This window comes from Mustelus asterias, chromosome 11 (assembly GCF_964213995.1).
Source record: "Mustelus asterias chromosome 11, sMusAst1.hap1.1, whole genome shotgun sequence".
Classification (NCBI taxonomy): domain Eukaryota; kingdom Metazoa; phylum Chordata; class Chondrichthyes; order Carcharhiniformes; family Triakidae; genus Mustelus; species Mustelus asterias.
The window spans coordinates 10962301-10988012 of NC_135811.1; the positions used below are offsets into that span (position 1 = coordinate 10962301).

Genomic DNA, 25712 nt, shown 5'->3' on the forward strand with positions numbered 1-25712 from the left:
GGAACTTTCAAGCGGTTATTGGATAGGCACATGGAGGACACTAGAATGATAGGGAGTGGGATAGCTTGATCTTGGTTTCGGAAAAGGTTCGGCACAACATCGTGGGCTGAAGGGCCTGTACTGTGTTCTATGTTCCATGTGCGGGGAAAGTTTTCCACGCAGAGGGTGGTGGAACACACTGCCAGAGGTGATGGTGGAAGCAGCATTGAAGTAGTATCTGGATGGGTACACGAATAGGAAGGGAAGAGAGAGATATGGTCCGAGTAAGGGCTGAAGGTTTTTTTCACTTTAGTTTGGGCATCATGATTGGCACGGGCTAGGAGGGCCAAAGGACCTGTTCCTGTGCTGTACTTTTCTTTGATTCATTGCTAAAGGGACAACATTGTAAAGCAGAGACGTTCATGTATAAAGCTTTGCTGGATCGCAGAGAACTGTCCACAGTTCTAATATTATAAAAAATATAGAAGCACTGAAGATGATAAAATTACTTACAAGGATAATACCAATACTATGAATCTTATCAGGAAAGATTAAACAGGCTATGACCCTATTTCCCAGAATAAAGACTGAGGGGGTGGCCTGGAGGTTAAGACTATCAAAGGGTTTGATAGGTTAGATGTAGAAAAGATGTTGCCTCCATAGGGGAGACCAAAACTAGGGGCCATATAAGGTAGTCACTAATAAACAAAAAAGAGAATTCAGGAGTAACTTCTTTACCCATTGAGGGTTAGAATATGGAGCTCAGTACCAGAGAGAGTAGTTGATGCACAGATGTATTTAATGGAAAGCTTTATAAACACAAAGGAGAAGGGAGCAGAAGGCTATGCAAATGTTAGGTGAAGAATGGTAAGAGAAGGCGCATACTCAGCATAAATACCAACATGGACCAGTTGGGCCTGTTTCTGTGTTGCACATTCTATGTAAATAAGTGATAGGATGAAAGAGTGAAGAAAAATACTAAACTATGAAAACCAATGGGACATTGGTGTTTTTATGCTTCAAGTAGTTTGCACTGAAAAGTTTAGATTACACTAGTCCATTCGTGAATTCCCAATATCGATATCCGCTAATAGACGAAACAAAACTATAACTCAAGATAATGGATGCCTGGACCAAATTTGATATCAGTAAGCAAATTAATGGATTCATAGAATGTTATAAGCCAGAAATATATGCTAGGAACTTTATGGAATGAGAGAGTTAACGGTCTTTTTCTTCTGATACACACTATAGTACTAACACTGAAGACCAAAGAGCATTGCAATGCAGAATTTAACCACAAAGAACTACTTCAAATTTATCAAAGCAACCAACGTTTTAATTGTGCAGCAAAATGCTAATGTGGATAGAAGAAATTTCCTATTCCTACAGATTCTTCAAAATTGTTAAATTGAATTCAATTCCCCATGACCTTAATCAGCAACTGTAGATATAAATCTCTATACCCAGATGGCCATCATTTATTATAAATCGAAACAAGGATTACCTTCATTTCTGCATGAGTAGAGATTTTTACTCAGTTGCTTATGACATAATACCTATAAAAATTAAGTTTATTTAAAAGTTTGTGGTTTTATGGTCAAATGAAATGAGAAAATAAACCACAAATATATGCTTATCTTGCAGGTCAGAATGAACCTTAAATTCCATTTTGTGAATAGCCAACCCAATTAGCTATTCTGTACTGTTCACTGAATTCCTTACACAACCACTCTGATCTACAGAAAGTAGTAACTACCTTTTGTATTTGCCTGATGAATTGTACACATTATAACAGGCATTTCAAAAGTATCTCAATGGTTGTAAAGCAGCCTGAGGTTACAAAAAGTCTATACAAATACAACTTTAATTCCAATGCTACTGTATTTTGTTAAAATATTGCATTTGTTTGTTCAGTGCTGGTCAATTTCACTTGCCATTTTCCTTTTGTGCTGTAACAGTAACATCTTAGCTGTCAGTTTTCCCCAAGTAATAGCACACTCACTTCAGAATGAGGTGGTCATGAATTTAAACTCTAACTCAGACACAAGCATAAAATCTAGGCTGTCATTTCAGGGCAAAACAGAGGTGGTGATGCATCAGAGATGCCTCCTTTTGGATGCGATGTTAAACCAAAAACTCGTTTGGCTATCAGATGAACGTGAAAGATTCTACAACACAATTTGAATAAAAAGAGGGAGCACTCCCAGTGACCCAGCTATTATCCAATATCGTTATAACATTAACCTTAGTTTTTTTAATCCATTGGATGTGGGCATCACAAGCCAGCAGTTATTGTCCATCTTTAATTGCCCTTGAATTGAGTGGCTTGTTAAGGCATTTCAGAGTCAGCCACATTGCTGTGGATCTGGAGTCACATGTAGTTCAGATAAGGATGATGGATTTCCTTTCCCAAAAGGCATTAATGAACCGGATGGGTTTTTACAACAGTTGACAATGGTTTCATGGTCATCATCAGACATTTAATTCCAGATTTTTTTTTATTGAATTCAAATTTCAACATCTGTTGTGGTGGGTTCAAACCTGGGTCCCCAGAGCATTACCCTGGATCTCTGGATTACTAGTCCAGTGACAATACCATTATGCCACAACCGCCCCTTATTGCTATTTGTGGAATCTTGACCAAATTAGTTGCTATATTTTGTTAAATTATAATAGTTACAGTTGGTGGGAGAGGGATAATTAATTGACTGTGAAGCACTAGGGTATGCCCCTATATCATTATAAATACTATATAAAAGAGGTTATGTTTTCTTCTAAGCTGTTCCTCTGGATCAAAACACCATTAGGATGTTTTACTCAATCAGCTGTTGCACATTTAAGAAGTCCAGCATTAGATTGCCAGTTTTCAACAAGTATAACCAGAATTGCCTCAGGATGACAAAGATAAATGGGAGACAAAAATAAAAGCACAAAGAATGAAAAGAAAGTGAGTACTCAAATTTTATTTGCCCCCTCAAAGATAATTTAAAAGCAAATCAAAATACTGTACCCTGCTTCTCCTCTCTGGCAACAAACGAACAACGAACTTGTATCTACATGTCAACAATAATACTGCTAAAGAACAAAGCTGATGCAGCTTAATTGACTATGGAAAATTAAAGCGAGTACATTTGGTAATGGCCACAGTTGTGAACATAATGCTGAAATGTAATGTTTGCATTAGAAAGATAATTTGAATATTGTGCACAGGCAAAGATGACCAGTGCAGAAAACAACATACAATGTTAATTAACTAGAACTAGGTGTCAGCATAATCAGATTACTGAGTGTATTAAAATAAACTGTGTTTTCAAACTGCGAGCATGTCTTAAACTCCCAGACATCTTTGCAACACAATCCAGATCACCTGCTCAATCAATTCCTTGCAACCAGCGATAATTTAAACAAGGTATAGCACGTTGTGACTGAAAAGGAGTTATATACCAAGTTATGCAAAAATACAATTTCTGGGGCTGGAAAAATGGGCTTGTCCTAGATGCCTAGTTCTGGCTGTGACCTACAGCAATGACTTTCAAAACCATCAACTATTCCTCAGAGACTGATCTTTCATCCCTTTTGCTCCTCGCCATCTCCCATCCCAAAACCAATCTTCCCTTCATCTTAGAAGTCCCTGAAGTTTACCATTTTCCAACTCTTTTGCGTCCATCTTTCCCACAGGTTCCTGTTTGAATCCCTTTGATCAGGTTTCGACCCCGTCATTGCAGTAGAATGGTTCTAATTCATTCTAATGGTTTTGACTTTAATCTTATCAGATTGCAGACAAAGCAACTCTACTAAATGCCTTCAACCATCAGACTCAAACTGCCACCTCATGATTCTACTAACAATCTATTTATTCTTTTTCTCCTCTGTGGATGAAAACACACCAACATGTGTTTATACATTGCTAAGTTGCCCCTTAGCGTGCAAAGATGTGTAGGTTAGGTGAATTAGCCATAGTTAATACATTGGGTTGAGGGAATAGGGCAGACGGGAGGGCTTGGTGGGATGGTTTTTTGTGGAGTCAGTGCTGACTCAATGAGCCGAATGACCTCTTTATGCACTATAACAATTCTGTGCTTCTATCTGTGGATAAGAACATATGGACAGGGTGCGTTATTACACAGACATGATGGTGCACTGAGTATACAGGCAAGCATTGTTCAAACAGCCGATCAGAACACACAAATTCTTGCATCAACACATATCAGGATTCAGAATATAGTCACCAATTTCCAAGATGACTGGCTTGCCAGCAACGCATCAAGGTAGGATCTCCCATATACCCTTACCTTGGTGACATAATTCACAAATAATGACTCAACTTCCACAGCCAGTAACATCTACCTCTATCTGTCCACCTCCTCGCTCTGCACATCTATTGTCTCTCTGCTTTTACAACCTTCTGTCCCAGGTGCACCACAATTTCCTACAGACAACAATTGTGAAGACCAAAGCCATCATCTTCAGACCCCATTGCATGCTTGCCACCAGCATCAGGTCCTCATGCGCTGCTAAGGTTGTAGACCAGCAGTGTTCCATTTGACACCACACACCCCCCCCCCCCACCCCGTGCTAAACATCCACCACCATAGTCTTTTCAACACAAAAGGCCACCTAATCCCACTTGTGTGTCCACCACTACATCTGCATCAGCTGATCTTCCACTGAGACCCACATATATGCTTTGTCACCTATGGACTCAAATAATCCAACGTTTTTCCATCAGGGCTTCCATTCTCCACGCGCTATAAAACCCATCTTAAACTCTACTTCCAGATATGCTGTTACATGCCCCTACCTTTACTGACCTACATTTGGTGCCAGTGGCCCAGAAGCTGAAACTTTAAATTCTCATCCTTATGTTTAAGTCACCTACTTGGCATCAAGCCTCCACATTTCTAACAACTTCTTCCTCCAGTCACACTCCCTACAAAATAAATGTGGAGTAGTTCCAGATCTGTTAGGAACCAATCATAATCACTTCTCAAATGCAGATGGCTACAATTAAATTTTGACGGTCTGAAATTGTTTAACAAAATTGCCGAGATCTCCATTTAATCAGTCTGAATATCTTTCAAGTGCCAGTCAAGTAAATATTTAATGAACCATTATACTTTGAGGGGTTGCATGGTCTATTCCTGCTCTTAATATGTAAACTTACAGGAAAATAAATCAAGCATCTGTTTGTGAACCTGCTTCATGAAACTTGAAAGTTCAAAAATAATCTTTACTGTCAGTAGAGAACTTTAAATAAATTATTGCAAGTTTGACAAAACAAAACATACATATTGCAACAATTTCAAAACTTGCCATTTCTCAGCACTCGTTACATTTGCAAATATGGTTTATATCTTTAAAATCACATGGCACACCAGCTGGATTATACTTTACTGAAAATACATGTGACAACTACAGTGACAATGCTGAAAATATTGACAATGAAAGCTAGCCAACAGCCAACGTTAAAGCTTATAATTTGAACTTCTGGACAATTCACTTTTTGATGAACAAACATCCTCGCCATTCTTGTTTTTCCACTTCCATTTGTAATGTTTAGGATACCTCCATCAGCTTAAATGAAGTTGTCTCTACTCACTTAATCTTGAACTATCAAGTTCATCAGGTGACCACCAGGAGAGGCAGGCACGTAGTGCAGGAGTCTCCTGTGGCTATCCCCCTTTCAAGCAGGTATACCATTTTGGATATTGTTGAGGGGGATAGCCCCTCAGGGGAAAATACCAGCAATAGCCAGGCCTGTGGCACCACATCTGGTTCTGCTGTAGAGCAGGGTCGGGCAAAGAGTAAGCGAACAGTAGTAAAAGGGGACTCACTAGTTAGAGGCACAGCCATGATCGAGACCACATCGAGGATGGTGCGTTGCCTCCCTGGTGCCAGGGTCAAGGATGTCTCTGAGCAGTTGCAGGACATTCTTAAGGGGGAGGGTGAACAGCCAGAGGTCATTGTACACATTGGTACCAATGACATAGGAAGGAAAAGGGATGAGGTCCTGAAGTGTGAATATAGAGAGTTAGGCAGAAGGCTAAAGTGCAGGACCTCGAAGGTAGTCATTTCTGGACTACTGGCAGTGTCACATGCTAGAGAGAGTAGGAATAGGAATATTAGGCAGATGAATGCGCTGCTTAAGAACTGGTGCAGGCAGCAGGGATTTAGATTTGTGGATCATTGGGATCTCTTCTTGGGAAGGGTGACTTGTTCAAGAGGGATGGATTACACCTGAACTGGAGGGGGACTAATATCCTGGCCGGGAGAGTTGCTAGATCCACTCAGGAGGGTTTAAAACTAGTTTGGCAGGGGGTAAGACCCAAAGCATAGAGGAGATAGAAGAGAAGGTTGAGGACAGCACGGAAGTTAGAGAACACATTAAATAGTAATGGCAGTGTTAGTAATCCTAGACAGATCAGGCAAAAGCAGGGCAGAGAGCAAGGGATGTCCAGATTAAACTGCATTTATGTCAATGCAAGAGGCCTGACGGACAAGACAGATGAACTCTGAGCATGGATGGGTACATGGGACTGGGATATTATAGCTATTACTGAAACATGGCTAAGGTAGGGACAGAACTGGCAGCTCAATGTTCCAGGGTACAGATGCTATAGAAAAGATAGAACAGGAGGTAAGAGGAGGGGGAGTTGCACTCTTGATTAGGGGAAACTTCACGGGAGTACTGAGAGGGGATATTTCTGAGGGTTCGCCCACTGAGTTTATATGGGTAGAAATGAGAAATAAGAAGGTGAAATCACTGATAGGATTGCACTATAGGTCCCCAAATAGTCAGCGGGAAATTGAGGAGCAAATATTAAAGAGATTACAGATAGCTCCAAGAAAAATAGGGTGGTAAGAGTAAGGGACTTTAACTTTCCCAACATTGACTGGGACAGCCATAGTATTAGAGGCTTGGATTGACAGAAGTTTGTTGAGTGTATTCAGGAGGAATTTCTCATTCACAACGTGGATGGCCCGACTAGACAGAGGGCAAAACTTGACCTCCTCTTGGGAAATAAAGGAGGACAGGTGCCAGTGTTAGTGAGGGATCACTTTGGGACCAATGACCATAATTCGATTAGTTTTAAGATAGCTATGGAGAGCGATAGGTCTGGCCCAAAAGTTAAAATTCTAAATTAGGACAAGGCCAATTTTTATGGTGATAGACAGGTTGATGGGGGAGTCTGTTGGCAGGCAAAGGGACATCTAGTAATTGGGAGACTTTCAAAAGTGTGTTAACCAGGGTTCAGTGTAAGCACATTCCTTTTAGAGTGAAGGGCAAGGCAGGTCGAAGTAGGAAACCCTGGATGACTCGGAATATTGAGGCCCTGGTCAAGGAGGAGGAACATGACATGCATAGGCAGCTGGGATCAAGTGGATCCCTTGAAGAGTATAGAGGGAGGAGTAGAGTTAAGAGAGAAATCAGGAGGGCAAAAAAGGGACGAGATTGCTTTGGCAGATAAGGCAAAGGAGAATCCAAAGAGCTTCTACAAATACATAAAGGGCAAAAGAGTAACCCCCTAGGGAGAGAATAGGGCCTGTTAAGGATCAACAAGGTAATGTGTGTGTGGATCCACAAGAGATGGGTGAGATCCTAACTGAATATTTCTCATCAGTATTTATTGTTGAAAAAGGCATGGATGTTAGGGAACTTGGGGAAATAGACAGTGATGTCTTGAGAAATGTACATATGACAGAGGTGGTGGTGCTGGGAAGTCTTAAAATGCATCAAAATCCCCAGGACCTGAAGAAGTGCATTCCAGGACTTTGTGGGAGGCTAGGGAGGAAATTGTGGGCAGAGATATTTGAATCATCGATAATCACAGGTGAGGTGCCTGAAGATTGGAGGGTGGTAAATGTTGCGCCTTTGTTTAAGAAGGGCAGCACGGAAAAGCCTGGGAAATACAGGTCGTTGAGCCTAACATCTGTAGTGGGTAGGTTTTGGGGTTGGATGGAGACAGGACATATCTCCTTTTCTTAGTGTTCTGCTACTTTTCTTTTGGCTCACGTCCAACCCTTGTTGCCCCCTGTAATGCCTTGTTGTCTTCTTGTCTCCTGGGTCTTTTCCTTTTTTTATATATATATTCTTACTCCTGTTAGTGAGTAAGTTGTTAGAAGATATTCTGACACACAGGATCTACAGGCATTTAAAGAGGCAAGGACTGATTAGGGACAGTCAGAATGGCTGCGAGAATGGAAAATCATATCTCACAAATTTGAGTACGTTTTAACGAGTAATCAAGATGATAGATAAGGGCAGTGCATTTGATGTTGTCTACATGGACTTTAGCAAGGTCTTTAACAAGGTACCGCGCGGTAGCTTGTTGCATAAGGTTAAATCTAACGGGATCCAGGGTGAGGTAGCCAAATGAATACAAAATTGGCTTGATGACAGAAGACAGAGGGTGGTTGTAGAGGATTGTTTTTCAAACTGAAGGCCTGTGACCAGCAGCGTGCCTCAGGGTTTGGGGCTGGGGTCCACTGTTATTTGTCATTTATATTAATGATTTGGGTGAGAATTTAGGAGGCATGGTTAGTAAGGTTGCGGATGACACCAAGATTGGTGGCATAGTGGACAGTGAAGAAGGTTATCTAGGATTGCAACGGGATCTTGATCAATTGGGCCAGTGGACCAACGAGTGGCAGATGGGAGTTTAATTCAGATAAGTGTGAGGTGATACATTTTGGTAGATCGAATCGGGGCAGGACCTACTCAATTCATGGTAGGGCATTGAGGAGAGTTATAGAACAAAGAGATCATGGGATACATGTTCATAATTCCTTGAAAGTGGAGTCACAGGTGGACACAGTGGTGAAGGCGGCATTTGGCATGCTTGGCTTCATTGGTCAGAACATTGAATACAGGAGTTGGGACGTCTTGAAGTTGTACATGGTGTTGGTAATTCTGTGTACAGTTCTGTTATAGAAAGGATATTAAACTAGAAAGAGTGCAGAGAAGATTTACTAGGATGCTACCAGGACTTGATGGTTTGAGTTATAAGGAGGGCTGGATAGAATGGGACTTTTTTCCGTGGAGTGCAGGAGGCTTAGGGGTGATCTTATAGAGGTCTATACAATAATGATGAGCATAGATCAGCTAGATAGTCAACATCTTTTCCCAAAGGTAGGGGAGTCTAAAACTGGAGGGCATAGGTTTAAGGTGAGAGGGGAGAGATACAAAAGGGTCCAGAGGGTCAATTTCTTTTTTTTTGAGGGTGGCGAGTGTCTGGAATGAGCTGCCAGAGGTAGTAGTAGAGGCGGGTACAATTTTGTCTTTTACAAAGCATTGAGACAGTTACATGGGTAAGAATGGTATAGAGGGATACGGGCCAAACGCAGGAACCAATCTAACACATTTTAGTGACATTGCCCATTTTTCCCTATATTCCTCCTCTCCTTTATAAAAGGAAAGGATGTAGTACTGTCAATCAACTGTGGTTGACCAGTCCATTCAAATATATTTGCAGAGAATTAGTTTGTATGTATTCCCTAATCAAATTTTAAAATGAGGGATAAACATTATTTATACCTGCATAAAGTATTTTGGTGGTTTGCTGCAGTGCAGGCTGGTTGGAGAGAAAGAAAGCTCAATAATGTGCCTCATCACCGAAGCAAATTTATCAAATTTGCACATTTGCCATTACTGCTTTTCGGAGGGAAATTCGACATTTGCATTGTGCGCACACAAACTAAAGCAAGTTGATCCAAACTCATTCCATCTGGAACTTGCAGTTAGCCACATTTATCAAAATTAGATTTGAACTTTAATTACAAAAGATTTCATGTCAGTCTATTGCACCAGTAAACTTTTTTTATTAGATAATAGTCCACAGTCATAGACAAATGCACCAATGTAATGAAATGGTGCACATCTCTGATTTTTGATTCTGTGACTGATTTGAGCCAAAAGCAGAGAGTAATATGGGCCTTAGAATCCATGGGCAAGTTAGTAATGGTAAACAGTCATCAAACTTCTGATCCATGTCCAGTGACTGCTACCGGCAAGTGAATGTATGGATATCTAGCGGGGACAAGAAACAGATAGCTGTTTCCCTGCTATTTTCAAGTAAATATTCTGGCAATGTTCATTACCTGAACCACTTGACCAAAACACCTACAGAAGGAAAATGCAAAAAAACGTTTTTTTAACTTGTATGACTGGGGAAGCAGCTATAGTTCAATCCATTCAATAGCTTCAACTGATACCATGTGAATGGTTGTAATACCACCAGGAATGGATCTCTCAGGGCAGAAGCTCAGTATGTGGGTGATGATCTGACTTGAATGAAGGTTTTCAATGGAAAGGAACATAAGTGATTGAGAGTGCCTTACAAAATAAATTTCAAAAAATATTTCCACTGGCTTTATAATGGCCATGCTCGAAATATTGGCCAAACCCACTGCCCTGCTCAAGTAGCACAGTGGGCCAGGAGACATCAGTGGCAGCCGTTCTGCGGGATTCACGCTGGGCAGCTGGGCCTCCACACGTCTCACAGGCTAAGTTTGAGAGCCTAATCAGCTTCACACCGGAGTGATTCCATCCAGCGGCATTTACAACTGCTCCCCACTAACAGGCCCCCGATCCCGCTGGAGAGCACAAAGGCTTTGTTCTTTGACCGCCACGGCGGTCAGGGGCAAGGGGGTGCCCCTTGGGCAGTGCCACTCAAGGGGCAAACTGGTACTGCCCACAAGGCACTTTAGCACTGTTGACTGGGCACCGATCGGTGGTGGGGGGGGATGGAGGAGGAAAGAGACCCATTGCCACTCCAAAAGGATCGGTGGGGGAAGGAGGGGATGCATGCGCCGATCTCCGCTCTGATAGATCGGCACATGTGCAGTGGCCCATACTTAACTATGCTGCCGACCTCTCGAGCAGGAATAGGTCCCACTCCCTACTTTCTAGAGTGAATCCTGCTGAGGCACTCTGCTGTGCTAGAATGTTGGAGATTCACTCTGGTAAGTACGCTAAAATAACCAGCGGGAGTTACTCCCGTTTTCCTACACATTGGGAACTTAGATTTTTTTGGGAGAACCTCAAATGTGCATGATTCTTATAACATTGTACAAAATATGTGTGCAGAAGCACACCAAAAGGTGACACCAAGCGCAAAGTGGCTGAAATACAAGTGAGGCTAGCAAAGCTAAAGTACAAAAAAGCTGAGGAATTTAAAATATAAAATATTAACTGATACAGTAAGGTTCACCAAGAATGTAATTTCAAAATAGCACTGGAAGACACAAATTTCAATGAATGAAAAGTTAATTTAGAATAGCTAATGGAAGACCTTAATTCAAGAGGTGATAAAATGTCAGGAAAATCTGCCAAGCAAGGTAATAGAGACAAAGGTGCAAGGAATATTCAAATTCAGTTAAATGTCAGACTACAACAGTTAATGTGGTAAGGGAACAAGCCTCATTTGGCCAAATGGTTTTTCCTTGTTCTTGTAAGGTATTCCCCACATAAATGGTATTACATCATTGCACAGCTCCCAACAAAGCAAAACTATGACTGCATCTTGTATTTGTCCTGCATCAGGACAGGTCAGAATTTGAAGTATTAGCATCTTGCAGGACAACATCCCTGCCTAGTAGCAGCTAAAAATAGCCCAGCCAAAATCTTGAGTTGTGAGTTGGATTCAGTAGTTCCCATCATTCAATGGACAGATTTCAAAAGTCACTATCAGACTACTGCTTAAAGTTGTACACCATGACAACAAACAAATTAAAATGCTAAACCCCAGACATGTAAAGAATTGGACCAGATAGAATTCCTACATCTTGATTTGATTTGTCACATGTATTGGTATACCGTGAAAAGTATTGTTTCTTGCGCGCTATACAAACCATTCAGAGGTAAGGAAAGGAAAGTGTGCAGAATGCAGTGTTACAGTCATAGCTAGGGTGTAGAGAAAGGTCAACTTAATGCATGGTAGGTCCGTTCAAAAGTCTGATGGCAACAGGGAAGAAGCTGTTCTTAAGACGGTTGGTACATGTCCTCAGACTTTTGTACCTTTTTCCTGACGGAAGAACCTGGAGAGAGTATGCCCGGGGTGCGTGGGGTCCTTAATTATGCTGGCTACTTTTCCAAGGCAGCAGGAAGTGTAGACAGTGTCAATGGGTGGGAGGCTGGTTTGAGTAATGGGCTGGGTTTCGTTCACGACCCTTTGTAGTTTCTTGCAGTCTTGGATAGAGCAGGAGCCATACCAAGCTGTGATACAACCAGAAAGAATGCTTGCTATGGTACATCTGTAAAAGTTGGGTGAGAGTTGTTGTGGACATGCCAAATTTCCTTAGCCTCCTGAGACAGTTGGTAGGCTGCATCTAAAAACCTGAAGCTCTGCACCATTTTCCACTTCATTCCTGTTGATGTAGACAGGGGAATGTCCTCACTTCTTGAAGTTGATGCTATCTCCTTCGTTTTGCTGACATTGATGGAGAGATTGTCATTGCACCAGTTCACCAGATTCTCCATCGTTTTCCTGTACTCTGCCTCATCATTGTTGGAGATCCGACCCACTATGGTGCTGTCATTGACAAAATCGAGTTGGAGAGAAATTTGGCCACACAATCATAGGTGTATAAGAAATCTTGTAAGGGACTGACGACACAACCATGTGGGGCACCAGTGTTGAGGATGATCGTGGAGGAGATGTTGCTGCCTATCCTTACTTTTTGCGGTCTGTGGGTTAGGAAGTCTAGGATTCAGTCACAGAGGGAGGAGCCAAGCCCCAGGCCATGGAGTTTGGAGATGTGTTTCGGAGGAGTAATGTTGAAGGCTGAAATGTAGTCAAGAAATAGGAGTCTGACATGTGTCTTTGTCATCAAGGTGTTCCAAGGTCGAATGTAGGGTAAGGGAGATGGCGTCTGCTGTGGACTTGTTGTGGTGATAGGCGAACTGTGGTGGATCCAGGCAGTCTGGGAGGCCAGAATTGATTTGTGCCACGACTAACTTTTTGAAGCACTTCATAATGATAGAATGTCAGAGCCACCGGATGATAGTCATTAAGGCATGCTGCCTGGCTTTTCTTTGGTACCGGGATGATGGTCATCTTCTTGAAGCAGATAGGGGCCTCAGATTGTTGTAAAGAGAGATTGAAGATGTCTGTGAATACCCCTGCCAGCTGATTCATGCAGGATCTGAGTGCTCGCCCAGGTACCCCACCGGGCCAGTTGTTTTCCATCAACTGACCTTCAAGAAAGCTGCTCTGACATCTGCAATGGTGACCTCGGATACAGGTTCATCAGAGGCTTCCAGGGTGGAGGGCGTGCTCTCGCTAAACTCTTGCTCAAAACAGGCATAAAGTGCATTGAGCTCATCTGGAATGGGTGCGTTGGTGCCGGCAATTTTACCTGCCTTCATCTTGTAGCCGGTTATGTCTTGCAGACCTTGCCATAGTCGGCAGGGGTCTGTGGCTAGCCTGGGATTCTAAGCTTGGTCCGGTACAGACTTTTGGCATCTTTGTTGGATCTCCTTAGATTATATCTGGCTTTCACATATAGGTCAGGATCACCTGACTGGAATGCCTCACACCTAGACTTCAGCAAGCAATTGATCTCCCTGTTCATCTATGGTTTCCGGTTGGGAAACACACAAATTTGCTTCTTGGCACATAGTCTTCTACACACTTACTAATGAAGTTAGTTACTGTAGTGGCGTACTCGTTCAGGCTGGTTGCAGAGTTTTAAATACTGACCAGTCCCATAGGAGATCATCGATTCCAACATGGCACAACTTTCTTTGACGGATTCTCCGGTGCCAGTTTTTGCTTGTGAGCTGGGAGCAAGAGCACAGCCTTGTGGCCTGTTTTGCCAAAGTGTGAACAGGCGATTGAGCGGTAGGCACGTTTGATATTTGTGTAGCAGTGGCCTACATCTGCGGCCAAACAATTGAACTTTAGGTGTGAGCCTTGATTCAGGTGGTAGCACCCTCCCCTATGAATCAGCAGATTGTGGGGTCAAGTAGCAATCACGACTGCAGCACATAATGTAGGCTGATGCTTCACAATAGCACCAAAGCAATTGCAACACTGTCAGAGTGCTAAATTTTCAACAAAATGTTAAACCGAGTGATGGTCCTGACTCACTGACATATTACCAAACCTATGCCATGATACAAAAAACACCAATAGAGAGTTCTCTTCAGGTTTTTGGCCAATATTTCATACCTCAACCAAATCACGAAACAAAAACCTTGTCATTTATCTCTTTGCTGTTTGTGGACCTTGATATGGACAATTGGTTCCAATCTTTCCAATATTACAACATTGACTCTAATGCAATTTTGGTTACTGGGGTGTAGAAAGGCACGATATTTTTCTAAGCTTCTATCCATGGATCAAAATCCTTTTTTAAAAATCCTTCTTTCATCGCTGGAAAGACCAGCATGAATTGCCCATCCCTAAATGTTCAAGAAGGTGGTGGTGAACCACCTTCTTCAACCACTACAGTGCATGTGTCGTGGGAATACCCACAACACTGTTAGGAAAGGAGTCCCAGGATTTTGACCCAGCGACAGCAAAGGAATAGCAATATATTTCTAAGTCAGGATGGTGGGTGTTTTAGAGGGAAAGTTGCAGGTGGTGGTGTTCCAATGCATCTACTACCCATGTCCTTCAAAGTGATACAATTTAAGAGCTGCTGTCAAAGGAGTCTTGGTGATTTGCTGAAGTGGTTGAGGGAGTGAATGTTTAAGATGGAATTTGGAGTGCCAATCAAGCAGGCTGTTTTGTCCTGGATGGTGTCAAACACCTCTTGAGCATTGCTGGAGCTGCACTCCCCCAGGCAAGTGAACAGTGTTCCTTCAATTCCTGACTTACAAACATGCAATTAGGAGCAAGCCAGTAGGCCGTTCGAGCCTGCACTGCCATTCAATATCATGGCTGATCTGATTGTAATCCCAACCCCACATTCCTGCCTTTCCCCAATAACCTTTGGCCCCCTTGTTAATCAAGAATTTATTGAGCTCTGCCTTCAAAATAATCAAAGACACTGCTTTAAAATAAAAGGAGAAAAAAAATCCCACGTCTTAAATGAGCAGCCCCTTATTTTTAAACAGTAACCCTAGTTCTAGATTCGCCCACAAGAAACTTCCTCTCCACAGCCACCCTCAAGACCTCAATCAATTCACCTCTTACTCTGAACTCCAGTGAATATAAGTTTAACCTGTTCAACCTTTCCTTATAAGACAACTTACCCATTCCTGATATTGACCTCGTAAACCTTCTCGGAAATGCTTCCAATGCATTTAGAAAATTTCCTTAAATAAAGGGACCAACACTGCACACAACACTCCAGATGTGGTCTCACCAGTGCCCTGTACAACTGAATAACAACCTCCCTACTTTTGTAATCAATTTCCCTCACATTAATAACATTCTATTAGCTTTTCTAATTACTTGTTCTACCTGCTTACTAGTCTTGTGTGATTTATGCACCAGGAAGACATCTAGATCCCTCCGAATCTCAGAGCTCTGGAATCTCTTATTCTTCCTGCCAAAATGGGCCACTTTAAATTTCCCCACATTATACACCTTTGCCGGATCTTTGCCTATCCGCTTAAACTATGTCCCTTTGTCGCCTCCTTTTGTCCACTTCACAATTTACTCTCCTCCCCATCTGTGTCATCATCAAATCTCACAACCATACCTTTGGTTCTTTCATCCAAATAATTTATATAAATTGTAAAAATTTTTACAATAACTTGTAAAAAAGTGAGGTCTCTCACATGTGGACTTGGACTGCTTCAGTATGAGTCACAAATGGCACTGAATATTATGCAATCATCCACGAACATCTGCACTTTTGAGCTCATGATGGAGGGAAGGTCATGAAGCAGCTACAGACAGTTAAACTTAGGACAAGACCAAGGAACTCCTACAGTGATGTCCTAGGACTGAAATAGCTCACCTCCAACAACCACAGTTATCTTCCTTTGTGCTAGGTGCGACTCCAACTAATGGAAAATGTTTCCCATTGACCTTAGCTTTGTTAGGGCTCCTTGATGCCACTCGTTCAACTGCTTCACTGATGTCAAGGGAAGTCACTCTATTTTCCTGAGGATTTTTCTGTTCTTCTGATTATTGTGGCATCCCTCCACTCACTTGACCCTTCAGGTATATATGATACCACTGTGCCCACTTTGAGTAGTTGAACCTTTGGAGTAACGACTTCATCTGCTGCCTCACTGTTACTGAGCTGGTCATTAGCTTCCCTCTCGCCTACAGCTGATTGTCACAGTTGTTCAAGGTATATGTATGTGAACTACAAGGTGCTTCTTGTATTTCTACACTTGATCAGATGTTCTAAATTCATAATCAATTCCCACTACTCTCAAAGAGCGGGACCATATTGCAGTGTAACTACCTTGCCATCTACCTCTCTCATTTTACCTGCCCTTTCCACTCTTTAGGCCCTCTATGTTATTTTTTTTTTTCAAAATGTACCCCCAATGGTCTTAAGCGTTGTCATATCTGCTCTGAAACCTCAACCTTAATGAAGGCTTTTCTCCCTGCATGCATGGTATTCAGACATGTGGAAAAAACGGAGCCAATGCTTGTCTCTTCCAATGCCGGAGGGGAGTCCGCCAACACGGATAGTAATTTTGGGTTCCTCCTATATACCAATTGGGACAGACTGTAGCTCTCCCACCATTTGTAATTAATTTTTCACATGTACCGCCCACACTAATGCAATCTGCAAATGCCAAAATCTTATGTGGCATATCATCTTTACTGCATGACTCCGTTCACAGAGACCATTGCTGAATGGGTTTTCTGTTGCAGTGTCCGTCACCACAATATTTAAACTTTCATGCATATCTCAGAACTCATCATTCACAAATTCACCCCCAGTTGTCCATCAAGAATTTAGATGTGTTCCCCAATCCTGTTCCAATCCAATAAGACAACCAGAACCCAACCGGAAAACAGGAATGAATAGGGATATCCACGGCTTGAAGTCTAGGTCAGAGGTGTTCAAGTCAGGCGACCATGACCTTAACAAAAAATCCAATTACGATCTACGGAGATCTATCAAAGATGGCAAAAGACAGTACAGGACCAAGCTAGAGTCCCAGGTTAGCCACACGGTCTCCCACCAACTATGGCAAGGTCTGCAACACAACAGACAACAAGATCAAGGCATATAGAATCGCTGGTACCAATGCATCACTCCCTGATGAGCTCAATGTATTCTATGCCTATTTTGAGGAGGTCAGCGAAAGTGCACCTGTGCCCTGGAAGCCTCAGCCAAACCGGTATCAGAGGTCACCATTGCAGACATCAAATCAGCCTTCTCATAAGTCAACCTATGGAAAGTGACTGGCCCAGATTGGGTACCCAGACAAGCACTCAGAACCTGCACGGACCAGCTGGCGAGGGTATTCGCAGACATCTTTAACCTCTCCTCACACCGACCTGAAGTCTCTATCTGCTTCAAGACGACGACCATCATCCCTGTACGAAAGAAAAGCCAGGCAGCGTACCTTAATGATAATCACCCGATGGCTGTGACATCCATCACCTTGAAGTGCTTCGGTAGGTTAGTCATGGCACGGATCCATTCCGGCCATTCAGACTGCCTGGATCCACTACAGTTCACCTATCACCACAACAGGTCCACAGCAGGCACCGTCTCCCTGGCCCTACACTCAAACCATGAACACCTGGAGTACAAAGACACTTATGCCAGACTCCTATTTGTTGACTACAGCTTAGCCTTCAACACCAATATTCCTACAAAACACATCTCCAAACTCCGTGGCCCATGGTTCGACTGCTCCCTCTGCAACTGGATCCTAGACTACCTAACCCACAGACCGCAATCAGTAAGGATAGGCAACACAACTTCCTCCACGGTGATCCTCAACACCAATGCCCCGCAAGGCTGTGTCCTCAGCCCCTTACTACACTCCATATACACCTATGACTGAATGGCCAAATTCCCTCCCAACTCGATTTTCAAGTTTGCTGATGACACCACTGTTGTGGGTTGAATCTCAAACAATGGTGAGACGGAGTCCAGGAATGAGATTGAGAACCTGCTGAATTGGTGCGATGACAATAATCTCTCCCCCAATGTCAGTAAAACGAAGGAGATAGCCATCGACTTCAGGAATCATCGTGGAGGACATGCCCCTGTCGACATCAACAGGAACGAAATGGAAATGGTCAAGAGCTTCAGGTTTCTAGGCGTCCAGATCACCAACAACCTGTCCTGGTCACTCCACGCCAACGCTAGAGTTAAGAAAGACTACCAACGCCTCTACTTTCTCAGGAAGCTAAAGAAATTTGACATCGCCACTACGATTCCCACCAACCTTTGCAGATGCACCATAGAAAGCATCCTTTCTGGTTGTATCATGGCTTTTTATGGCTCCTGCTCTGAACAAAACTGCAAGAAACTACAAAGGGTCGTGGACGAAGCCCGGTCCATCTCACAAACCAGCCTCCTATCCCTTGAAACTGCCTACACTTCCTGCTGCCTCAGAAAAGCAGCCAGCATAATCAAGGACCCCACGCACCCCAGACATACTGTTCCACTTTCTTCCATCAGGAAAAAGGTACAAAAGTCTAAGATCACGTACCAACCAACTCAAGAACAGCTTCTTCCCTGCTGCCATCAGACTTTTGAATATACCTGCTTCATATTAAGTTGATCTTTCTTTGCACTAGCTCTGACTGTAATACATTCTGCCCCCTCCTTTCCTTCTCTATGCACAGTATGCTTTGTCTGTATAGCATGCAAGAAACAATACATGTGACAATAATAAATCTAAATTAAAATCAAATCAAGTTATAATCCTGTCCGCAATAGCCTTTTTGTCTTTGCTATAAATCCCCGTAGATATGCTGAACCAGGTGGCCATGTCCACGAAGTGTAGTAAATAGATGCCTTTCTCTTCATCCCAAATACATCCTACTGCATCGTTGAAATCGCAAGTCAACACTAGACACACAACTGGACATGGAAGCGTCTTTCTATATTTTGTACAAATCTCACATCGGGCTGATATTTGCTCTCCGAGATCATTTTAGCCATTATCTAGCACACCTGCATCCTGAAGCAATGACTTCAGTCTGTGGTGCTGGATGAGCAAACTGCTTATGAAGGTTCAAAATAATCTTTTTGCCGATTAAGCTGTTGTCTGTAATTGACACAATTGCATCATGACGCCTCTGGTTAGACATTTACAATTCACTTAAGGGAAAGCAATAATGGTCTGACCTTGTAAAATGTAGATCTACACATCTTCCAAATACCAGCTTTGTCATGCTTCCAATCTATATTCATCTGGGCATTTTTCATGGCAGACCTGCTTAATAACAAAGGTATGTCGCTTGAAACAACATTCATACTTGCTGATTCCTGCAATTCTATAGGGGAATACCATCCTTCTGGAAGAAGTTAAAATATTATCATCTCCAAATCGAAAAGAGGTGGAACTGTCACATTCTTTAACTTTCTTTTGTTCTTTATGATCAACGGACCCCAAATAGTAATTTAGCCAATCTTTGCCACATACAGTTGACACACATCCACTATCCAAAACTGCAGCTAAAAGAGTCTATCATCAGTACACATTGTTGGACTGAATTTTTCTGTGACCAAAAGAATGCCTTGATGGTCCTTATCTTCATCACTGTCGGTTTCTACGTATTCTATTTCGTGCATAACTTCAAAGACATGGTTTCTTCTTTTTGGACAATTCAGTACGTAGTATATGGGGAATCGCATTGAAAACGATTCACCATTTCCATTTCAACAACTTTATCACTTCTTCGGTTTAAACTTCTTTCATCACCCTCCATGTGCATCTTCTATCTCCATTATCAAACTGATTATATCTGGTTTCAAAGTCAGATGTATCATTAATGTAACTGTCACTGTTTAGGGCCTTCGTGTACCAGTTGGTCAAGCACGCAGCTGAGCTACCATTGAATACTCTGTGCTATGGCATTCTGATTTGAATTTTAAAAAGTGGCGAGAAACAATTGTTTCCCAAAAATCCTTTTTTAAAGATGTTACCATTTGATCAAAAAGGAGTTCTATTCCCTCAAATTATACTCCCGTCATTACGAGAAGACTATGCATCTGAGACAGACATGCACAATCCAACAACTTAAGGAGCAATACTACATCTGGAATCTCCAATTTAAATTTCATTAGTCTGTTACAGCCCTTATTGAATTCCATTATATATTCCTTCATAGACTGGCTTTGTCTTCGTCTTCTAACCCTGTCAAAAATCATCTACTTTTCATAATTCCCCAAAAACTCATCTTTTTTGATAAAACTTATCTAGATATTGCAACAGGAGCTGTAACCCTTCTTCATTTTGGGCATCTGCAGTCCAGTCAGAAAACACTTTGCTCCTTATCTTACTTCTAGCCAGAAGTGATAAAGCTAATAAGGCCATACCTTGCCTTTTCCTCAGCATTGTAGTTACAAAGGTTCACATTTCCATTTTGGCCTTCCATTGCCGGTATGGTTCAGAATCCAAAAAGACAGGGGGACAATCAAACGAAGTAGGTTTACATTTACCTTGTGTCATGGTCTTGTCCCGATTCTGTAGCACCTCTTCAAGCCTTACAAAACAAACACCAAGCTACAATGGTTTTTCCTCTGCTACCAATGTTCATCCAGCAGTAGGGATACTCCAGTAGCAAGCAATAAAAGAACTTAAAGTAGTTAATTTATTAGTCACAAGTAAGGCTTACATTAACACTGCAATGAAGTTTCTGTGAAATTCCCCTAGTCACCACACTCCGGCGCCTGCTTGGGTCAATGCACCTAACCAGCATGTCTTTTGGACTGTGGGAGGAACCCGAAGTACACGGAGGAAACCCACACAGACACAGGGAGAATGTGCAAACTCCACACAGACAGTGACCCAAGCCAGGAATCAAACCCGGGTCCCTGGTGCTGAGGCAGCAGTGCTAAGCACCGTGTCACCCCATGCCCATTGTAGTCTATTATAAAAGATGAAAACCCTTTTCTAAACACTATGGGTAGGAGGAAGTAAACAATCAATACAACCATGTTAGTTGAAACTTCCCAAACAAGTAGGGCACTGTCACAGCTCAACATAAAATCTTGTAGGTAAATCAATTCAGAGCATCACAGCCTACAAAAAGGCTTTTCTATAAAACTTTGGACTAAACTCTGAAGGAATCACTGCTTTAACAGCCCTATTAAACACTGCCAAATTGCGGATTCCCAAAAAAAGACAAATGGGAAATCATAAATGCCTCTTAGTTTCATTAGAACCAGTAATCTGAAGACAGACCCTATCTCACTGAAGACATTCCTGAACCTCAGGCTGACGGGATACGGCTGAACTTCGAAAATTGCTCCCTAAGTCAATACCTGCTGCAATTAGCTGGGAAAGATTTACCAGTGCCAGTTCATTCTTTTCAGCACAATGAAGACAATTGGCAACTTGTGGAATCAAGAGGTGGGCTCTCGTTGATGAGCTGGCTCTGGGGCCAGTCCAAGGGAAAGCAAACACAGAAGTTAGCCACAACAAAGTAGTTCATACATCCACTGGCAACCACTTGTGAGCTAACAATCCATGGCAATGTCATAACCTGTCCCCTCCTAACATACTGATTGAACATGGACCAGTTAAAGCCAGTGTCATATCATCTCCATCTATAGTCAGAGAAGCACTATGCATTGATGAGTGGACAGTTCATCTGCCTCTGCTCCTACCACAAAATCTCCCCAGCCGTAATTTGTCTAGAACCAATAAACAAACATGAGGTCCAAACAACCCAAAGTCAAAACATTACTAGAAACCACAGATTGCTCAAATTCCACTCAGTGCCCCATGTTTGACTATTAATGCATAGTGCTATTCAATGTCACACATCCAATGAATTTCAACATAAACAAGCATTTACAAGTACTCCAGGATCAATCACATAGTTCAAAGTTTTATACAAATCAAATGAAGTCTTAAAAGTACAGATGGAAGGATAGAAGATTCAGTGGAGGAAAAAATTAAACATATTGAAATAATTTGAAAAATATCGGTTAAACTCACCAATTACATGAGAACATTTATGCAATATCAGTCAAAGAATGTTGCAAAACTACATTTTTGGACACATGAATAAAACTGGTAGCTGATTCTTCTAACAAGTTAATGTTTTGTTTCACATACATCTTAGTACTATACAATACTTACAGCAACCTATTTCTCAATAAAGATGCAAATAAGTGTCCCTCGCACAAACAAACTACCTGGAATGCATATCCTTTACATTCTACGTGCACATATTTATACAGCCTTCACAAGTCAATTTCTCAATTCATTTCAGCAAGGAAGGGGGAAGACTGAAATTTTAAACTCTACTCTCTTTTACTGCTGCACCAACTCATTCCATTGCTCACATCACCAAACAGTGACCTAACACATCTCAAATTCCTATTATATAGATACAAGCCTCAATGCACTGGCAGTCAGCCACAAAGTTTTATAAATTACATTTTGGAAATTTCAGCCTCCCCCCTGCCCAAAAGTACTCCGACACATGGAGTATGCTGGGGATGGAATTTAAATGCAATTTGCCTCAGACACATGCATGGATTATGATCAGCAAGAAAATAAATCCTGCCAGACATGCATAATTTTTGCTTGATCATAATTTTTACAAACCAAATGCTATATTAAATGCATTTGCTAAACCAAGTTTAGCAACACGTTGTACCAAAATATAAGCTGATCTAATTAAGTTACATAAAATTAACACCATATTCTCACTACATTATACTTATTATCTATCTACATGTACTAAACTTCAAGTTTACTGTCTTGAAAAGGCTGGCAAATCAGCAGTATATCACCTGCCAGACTGCAGTCTCGAGTAGAGAGAGACCCTATAGTCTTGTATAAAATCTGACAGGGATTGATTGGGTTAATAATTTCACACAACTGCACATTTCTAGAAATCAGATTTTAAGAGTGTACTCAATATCAACAGTGCTACTGAACACTCAAAACATTTGTCTGAAAAGGATGTTATAGATGGTGGAGTTTACAAAAGTATCACAACCTCGGTTGGCCCCCCACCCCGCCTAACGAAAGAAACATTGAAAAATGACACCACTTATCATCAACTCGTTTTATATTTCTGCTATTGTCTATACATAACCATAGTTCATGGTGGGGGGAGGGGGAGGAGGAGAAACTGTGTCAGGAGTAAGGAATCAGAAGGGGCGTTTGGCTGCGCATCGGGAGAAAGTGGGAGTGTCCACAAAACATTTACAGGTAAGATACTTGTAGAAATGTGCAGCTGATGAACCATTACACTAACTGTTTTAAGATGTGCAGGAAACGTAAAGCATAGATTGGTAAAATCATCCGAAAAGAATTGACGTATGCGAGACTTTGAATGACGAGACCAGCAAGACGGGGGAAAAACAAACAACATTATCCCACCTTTTTTAAATTCCTCCAGCATTGCATCCAACTTCGTGTCGTTAAAAACAAAATGCAAGGGGTGGTTGTAAAATTTGGTGATGGTTTTCAGAGGAGTGCAGTCGTCAGGGTCCACAAATGCCAAGTCCTTCACGAAAAGCAGGTCAACGATGTTTGACCGCTCGCCTTCATAGACGGGAATCCTGGTGTATCCGCTCTCCATGATCTCGGACATGGTGTTGAAATCCAGGATGTCATCGCAGGTGATCATGAAACAGTCGCGCAGGGGGGTCATCACGTCCTCCACCGTCTTAGTCCGGAGCTCCAGGGCGCCCTGGATGATGTTCAACTCCTCCTTCACCAGGTCGTTGTAGGGATCGGTGACCCGCAGCATCTCCAGCAGCTTCTCGCGGTTGTAGACGGTGCCGATCTCCTGGCCCAGGATGACATCCAGGAGGCGGCTGACCGGGTACGAGGCCGGGAAGGTGAGCAGCATGAAGAACTTGGTCAGCACGATGGTGTTGGCGCCCACGGCCAGGCCGTGGCGGGAGCAGATGGCCTGCGGGACGATCTCGCCGAAGATGACGATGCCCACGGTGGAGACGACCACGGCCACCACCCCGGAGCCGGCGATGTCGTCCAGCAGGATGGTGAGGGTGGTGTTGACCAGCACGTTGCCCAGCAGCAGCGAGCAGAGCAGGTAGTTGCCCTGGCGGCGGACCGGCTCGATGCGCTTGGCGTAGTTCTTCTCCTTCTCGGTGCCGCAGTTCTGCACGATGCGCAGCTCCATGGGGTCCAGGGCCATGAGCCCCAGGTTCAAGCCGCTGAACATGCCCGACAGGCAGAGCAGCACCGAAATGAAGATGACCTGCAGCCAGAAGGGCAGCAGGGACTTCCTCTCCTCCACCACCAGCACCATGGTGTCCTTGGTGTCGTGGTAGAGCCAGTCGGCTTGCCCGGAGCCCGGCTCCGGCGCCCTGGCCGCCGTGCACAGGTAGTAGGCTTTCCGCTTCTCCGTCTTGCGCAGCGGCTTGACTTCCATCTCGATCACGCCGGTGCTGCGGCGGCTCAGCGCGACGCCCGGCAGCACCACGATGTCCGAGGTGCGCACCCCGCACGGGTCGAAGCCGGCGTCGTCGGCGCCCGTGCGCCGGTGCTCGGTGAAGCCGATGCGGCTCCAGGTGCTGTTGTCGATGCGCTGCCCGTACAGCCGCAGCCGGACCCGCGTCCGCTCGCTGACCCGCAGCACGCCGTCCTCCATGCCCGTCACCTCGTCCGTGTCCTCCAGCCGCAGGCCGATGATGACCGTGTCGCCCTCGTCGGCGGCGGCCGCTGCCGCCTCGGCCGGCTGCGGCCACAGGCTCAGGAAGAGGCAGCAGCAGCAAGCGCTGAAGGCGGACAGGGTGAAGAAGCCGAGCCGGCCACTGCTGCAGGCCGCCATGTTGGTAATGGAAATGGAGGCTGTTCCCCCCCCCCCCCCCCCCAGGAAAAAATATTAATTTTCTCTTTTAAAAATGGAAGGTGCGAAAATAGAGAGGGCCACGTCCAATATTAAGTGTCTTTCATTACCCTCCCTTCATTTGCCGCCCCTTTTTGAGCAGACATAATACACTTTTGATGATTTTTTATATATCAAAATCCAGTCACACAACTTTCACCCCCTTTCCCCTCAGCGCCCACCCGCTCGCGCTCCCTCCGGCTTTCAGCCCGCTCGCGCTCTGACTCAAATCCACAGCGAGCGCCAGCGCGAGCTCCAGCCAACGGTCTCTCCTCCCACTACCCCGCCCCCCCCAACTACCCTACCTACCCACCCACCCAACCCAGCCCCGCCCACCCCCACCACCCGGCTCTTCTCCTCCGCCCCGCCCACCACTACCCTACTTACCCAACCCAGCCCCACCCACCGCCACCCGGCTCTGCTCCTCCGCCCCGCCCACCCACCAACCGGCTCAACTCTCTCTGATTGACAGCACCGCCTAACCATCCAGAGGAGGCTGAGCTCATGATGTGGGCGGGGCGGGCCATCCCCCCCCCCCCCCCCCGGGACAGCCAATGGCACGTCCGGGAAGCCCGAGCGCGACGGCTCCGGCGCACGTGGGCCCCCGCCCCACTCCACAGGCCCCCCGCGATTGGCTGAGCCTACGTGATCGAAGCTTGTTCCCCGCCCATTCCCCCCCCTTCCCGGGCTCTGGGCCATTCACACGCTGCGGTCTGACCGGCAGCCAATCAGCGGCGGGCGGAGATTGGCGCGCTTGGCCAATGGGCTTGGAGCGCAGGTTGTGCAAGGCGGCACAGGAGCTTG

At 43.8% G+C, this 25712-nt stretch overlaps 1 protein-coding gene across 2 annotated transcripts in view; it reads right to left on the bottom strand.

Annotated features, from left to right (window-relative positions):
• The window catches only part of LOC144500368 (metal transporter CNNM2-like), a 254478-nt gene extending 229313 nt beyond the window's left edge, over window positions 1-25165 (bottom strand). For both annotated transcript variants that reach the window (XM_078223142.1, XM_078223141.1), the window contains exon 1: window positions 23432-25165. In XM_078223142.1, the coding sequence (XP_078079268.1) occupies window positions 23432-24851 (1420 nt within the window). In that variant the 5' untranslated portion in view covers window positions 24852-25165. The remainder of the gene's footprint in view (window positions 1-23431) is intronic.
• Between the last annotated feature and the right edge of the window lie 547 nt (window positions 25166-25712).